The sequence below is a fragment of the Branchiostoma floridae genome, chromosome 13 (assembly GCF_000003815.2).
Source record: "Branchiostoma floridae strain S238N-H82 chromosome 13, Bfl_VNyyK, whole genome shotgun sequence".
Classification (NCBI taxonomy): domain Eukaryota; kingdom Metazoa; phylum Chordata; class Leptocardii; order Amphioxiformes; family Branchiostomatidae; genus Branchiostoma; species Branchiostoma floridae.
Window position 1 is genome coordinate 6,748,691 of NC_049991.1, and position 5,349 is coordinate 6,754,039.

General features: G+C 38.9%; 1 protein-coding gene across 1 annotated transcript in view; it reads left to right on the forward strand.

Moving 5' to 3' along the window:
- LOC118428695 (ubiquitin domain-containing protein UBFD1-like) overlaps positions 1–4,875 on the forward strand; it is a 9,641-nt gene extending 4,766 nt beyond the window's left edge. The window contains exons 4-9 of the mRNA XM_035838833.1: positions 520–663; positions 1,503–1,534; positions 1,702–1,767; positions 2,593–2,695; positions 3,130–3,212; positions 3,371–4,875. Coding sequence (XP_035694726.1) covers positions 520–663; positions 1,503–1,534; positions 1,702–1,767; positions 2,593–2,695; positions 3,130–3,212; positions 3,371–3,481 — 539 coding nt within the window. The 3' untranslated portion in view covers positions 3,482–4,875. The remainder of the gene's footprint in view (positions 1–519; positions 664–1,502; positions 1,535–1,701; positions 1,768–2,592; positions 2,696–3,129; positions 3,213–3,370) is intronic.
- Positions 4,876–5,349: the final 474 nt, after the last annotated feature.

The window sequence follows — 5,349 nt, forward strand, 5'->3', positions numbered from 1 at the left end:
TATACTTCGGATGTTATGGCATATAACCTGTTGTATTCTATATTCAATGTGTGTATAATGTCTTTAAATATACATACCAGGACAAGTTTTTTTTAAATCACTTGTCCTATCGGGCAAGCACATAAAAAAACTACTTGCCCGAGAGTCAAATGACATTTTTATGTGTATTGTCAATTACAGCAATGGAATTCTTTTATTGATGGCTCAATTCTCTGTTTTGACCAATGCTTGATGCCATGACCAAGAAAAGTTACTAGTATCAAAATCTCACTCAAAAAACTTGCAAAAATCATACTTGCCTGATCGGGTAAGTGAGGTACATTTTGTTGGACATGCACTTGCCCGATCATCACTTTCGCTTCCCCGTGATACTCGGATTAGTGGACTTGTCCAACCCTGCTGATTTTGGTCTCCCAAGCAGTATTTTCAGCTACTTCAACATAACATGTTTACACCCCCTTCTTGAAAGTACTAGCAGTCTGGTATAGTCCATGAACAATTGGTATTTCTTTGTTCCAGGGTTAGCACAAGATCAGAAAACATTGAGAGAGTTGAAGGTAACAAAAGGGGCAAAGATGATGGTGGTGGGCTCGACGCTAGACGATGTGGTTGCAGCTACGACAGTGGACAAGGAGGCTATCAAAGAAGAGGAAAAGAAAGAAAGTAAGTTATGTAGTTATCAATCCGCCCATTGGTTTGTCATAGTTGTTGTTGTTGGCATGCATCTGTCTCGGAAGACAATAGTAGGCAGACAGGGTGGGTTAGGCCTGGCCTGTACGTGACTTTTTAAGGTAAAGGAGGGGTGTGCACTTCCTTCTCCACCCTCTTATATACTGGAGCACTAAGTCCCACGAGTATAAGAACTGCATACCACGTGTAAAACGGCTCCAGCAGTTGAAGGTGTGCGTTTTTTTGAGTGTCTGTCTCCTAGGAGGACTTCCGACCATGGATTTAAGGGTTCCTCCTACCCCTGACTTTTGTATAGCGGTTGTGTCATGCCCGAACATGCCCTGGGACAGACAAAAATGTTTCCCATTCTGTCCCCTGTTGCAGAGGAAAATCAGTATGTAAAGTTTCTAATTGAACCAAGCTGAGTCTACCAGCAAAATTTGCCACCAAAATAAAGAAAACAGCATTTTAGAGGGTCTTGATTTTAAAATTTTCCCAGGGAGCATACCCCCAGACCCCCCTTGGATCTTTGCACCTTCCACAGAATTTCCATTAAAAATCCAATAGATAGAAAAAATCCAGGTTGGGTACTAGTAGAAGACTGGTATCAAGTATTATAGGTGTACATCGTAGGTCTGGACTTTTACTTAACCTGCTGTATTGTATTTTGTACCGTACTGTAGCTGTATTGCAGTGCTGCATTGTTTAGATCTGCACATGGAATTGAAGATGCACACAGGTACACACATGGATATGTAAGCCAAGAGTAGACCTTATTCATTATCTGTAAACAAATATCTTTACTAAAAACCTTAACTTTTTTCTCATTCCAGAGTCACAGAAAGAGTCATTCTCAAGCCAAAAGGTGGGCATTATTTCTTCCTTATTTTTGGTTCCTTTTTCTTCAGGTAATTCTTTCTAGTAATCTATAACCACTTATATATATGATTATTATGTATTTCTTCTTTGTGTACTGTAGTATTTACTCTTTATTATACTCTTATAATAATGATGAAATTTATTTCTTTTCAGCTCCACAAGAAAATTCTTGACAAAGGAAAGCCAGATGATGTTATGCCCGGACACAAAGGGAAAGAGGTTAGTGCTTATTTTTTGTATCACCTGATACTCAGTGATAGAATTTAAATTTTATTGTGGTCATACTCATAGACTCTGTACACGGATGTGCTAAGGATGTGTTAGGGTGGGCTCTTATTTGTGAATCCTGGGTTTCAATGCTAGCCATTAATCTAAAGTGGCATTAATCAATGTAGAAAGGGAATACTAGCCTCCATAGCAGGCTCACTATGGCCTTTTTTGGCACTTTTGCTGGCCATTTCTTTTTGTACTGGGTCGCTGATTGCTGGCCTCTCTGATAGCCGACCATTTTAGAGCCTGCATGGATTCGGCGGTACAAAGTAATATTAAAAAACGATTAGCCATTCATCTGCCCTATTAACACATACATTAGGAATAATTCACAACTCCGTGAGAGGCAATTCGCATGTCAGCTGCAAGCATTTTACAACACGGCGACACGCGCCGCCCGGCCGCCATATTAGCCGTCCACGGCAGGCAGGGAATTCGCACCTCCTTGTTAATCGCCCTAATCGTTTTTTAATATTGCTTTGTACCGCCGAATCCATGCAGGCTCTAAAATGGCCGGCTATCAGAGAGGCCAGCAATCAGCGACAAAAGCAAAAGTGCCAAAAAAGGCCATAGAGAGCCTGCTATGGAGGCTAGGGAATACTAGCTTATAACCGAAATGCCCAGAAAAAAAGGGATCTCTACCAATTGCTGACTGTGCTGGTAAAGATTCAGATGATCCCGATCTATGTCAACAGACTTTGATCATGTTTCTATTTATCAGATTGGAGATAGTTGTTTACATCATGAGTTTCAAAATCATTCTGTTATTTTCAGAAACTCCCCACAGTTCCACTGTCAGGGATGCTGAACAAGTCGGGGGGAAAAGTCCGACTGACCTTTAAACTGGAACTAGACCAACTCTGGATAGGTACAAAAGGTGAGAGTGGGGAGGGGGCATACATGTCTTTTTTTTTTAATCTTAACATTCATTACAATTAGTTCAGTCTTCAAACTAAATGAACACGCTACGTAGATATATTTCTGTTGGAGGTGCTATAGCTACTACATGTACAACATGTAGTTATCTGTGAAACCTGAGATATTGTTTTCATTGTGTCTGTGCTACATAATATCTTCAACATGCTATGCATATCTCAACAGGAAATTAGGTCAAAGGTTGCTGAGTAGGTTATCAAAAGCTCGTTTCCTGCTTTATGGATGTCTGTTAATTTATGTGAGCAAGTTGAGAAATGTAGTCTAGACAGAATCTGTGACAAATTCAAGTAAGAAGAAGAAAGGCACAGCAAAACATTTTAGATTTATGGAATCTAATTATTATCTTTATGTAATGCTCTTTATCAATGTATTCAGACAGGACAGACAAACTACCACTGGGCTCTATCAAGGCAGTTGTCAGTGAGAAAATAGATGGGCAAGAAGAGTACAGCATTATGGTGAGTGGTATATATCATACATATTAGACATTAAAAATTCGCTTCGAATCCTTAAAGTTAGATGTGTAGTTTTCTTACAAAATTACTTCTATAGTACTGTACATCAATAGATGATGCAAATACATATTATGCAATTTGATCTTTGATGTGTTCCCCAGGGATTACAACTAGGTCCTACTGAAGCATCCAGGTACTGGGTGTACTGGGTACCCTCTCAGTATGTGGAAGCCATCAAAGATGCCATCCTGGGAAAGTGGCAATACTTCTGACGTCCACGAACCCTACAACCGACCCAAGAAAACACATGGTAGACACTCTACCTTTCTTTCCAAACAGGCTATGTACAATGTTGGAAGATGGACTTGAAAGGGGACTAGGATGATACGAGTATTGGACGTTGTGTCTTCTGCGTGTCTAACAAAAAAGTCTCTGGCTTTTAAATGGAAGGTCTATACAAGGAGGTTATAACCTCCTTGGTCTATAGAACAAGGCAGTTTTGTTATATGAACTATGTTAAAGCCTGGCTAGAAACACACAATTTGAAGAACAATGTGCCATGTATAGTCAGAAATAGACGTCAAATTCTAACATACTTGCTGTACATAGAAATAGCATGTCAGTCTGGTGTAGTGTGGCTATCTCGTTAGGGACTTATGCACAACAAATGTATTAGAAGAATTCTCTTACTGAGAGTTTGGTCAGTGGACACAATGTGTCACTTTGTGTTTGTGTAAACGATGAGAACTAAGTTTACTCTTAAGAGATTGCTTCTTATATTCAGGCTTCACCACAAAACGTTGAAACAGTGTTCGCAACATTTCGCAAGATCTCAGGATGCTAGCATTAGGGACTTTATTATAAACAGGCTGGTATTTTTCATTGTTGTGTACAGCATTACGTTTTCCAATGGGTTACTACTGAAACATTATGTAATTAAGGATAGAAATATGGGAAATGTGTAGAAAATCGTTAGATCCTTCATCCAATGTGTAATGATGATGCATTTAGGTAGATACTGTATTAGTTAATGTGCAAGTAAGTCATTCTCCTACACCGAGTCAAACCCATGTCCCTCCATGTTTTTTACTCTGCTTTCCTGCCCTGCACTTTTCACTATTTAAAGGTGTGACCACTAACTGGCTTTCAGCCAATCAGAGTTAACTTTTGTGTTGTCCAATGGGAGAGCTTGTGCCAAATGAGGCAAACGTTTAAATACTAAATTTTCCAAAATGCTTGCCAGCCAATTGGCAGTCACTGGGTGATGATTGATTAATGCAAGCTACTAGTAATTAATATTTATAAGCAGAGTGGGCCAATAGTGACAAGGCATGGCAGGAAAGCAGAGTACTAATTAAGTGGAGTTCTGGCCTGAGAGTTCCACCCTGCTTAGGAGAAATAAGTAAATAAGGATGCTGTTGTGTGCTAATTTAAAAGTTTGTGCACAATAATTTTTGTAAAAAAATCTTTGTGATCTCTTATGTTCAATACAATTGCCTTTGGCATGGGTTTTGTACGAGAAAAAACATCAAATTTTCCTCTTAATGTTGTCATCAGGTTATATGACAAACTTAAAGCAAAGATCATTCCTTTTATCTCTTGCATTTATTTGCTCTTCCATGACTGAATGTTTTTGTCCATGAAAATAAAACCTGATCAGAGTTCAGTTTCTTTGTGTATGATGTGCTCAGGAAGTCAACTCAATCAATACCCATTTGAAACAGTACTTTGGTATCAAAGCATATTGATGTATGCTTGTGAATTCTGTCAAGCTTGAGGTGTGGATTATACTTCTAAATGGACCTCTTGCACAGTCTCAAAGTGTTTGACACCAAAATTTATATTTCCCTTTTTTTTTCACCACACCAATGTAATAACATATAATATAAAAGCTGTTTGCACAAGACAGAGCGCAAAAGAGCAGTTACTCAAGCAACTGGATATGATTTTGGAAACGGTCAGACGTTTCAGATGGTATCCACCGTCCTTAGTCAGTGACACTGAAGAGATCTGGAAAAACTGATCTTTTTTATTGCAACTGATGAAAGTTGGTGAATACCATCTGAAATGCTGACAGCTCCCAAAATCATATCCAGTTGCTGTTGAGTAACTACTTTATAACATATCTTATTACCTGGAC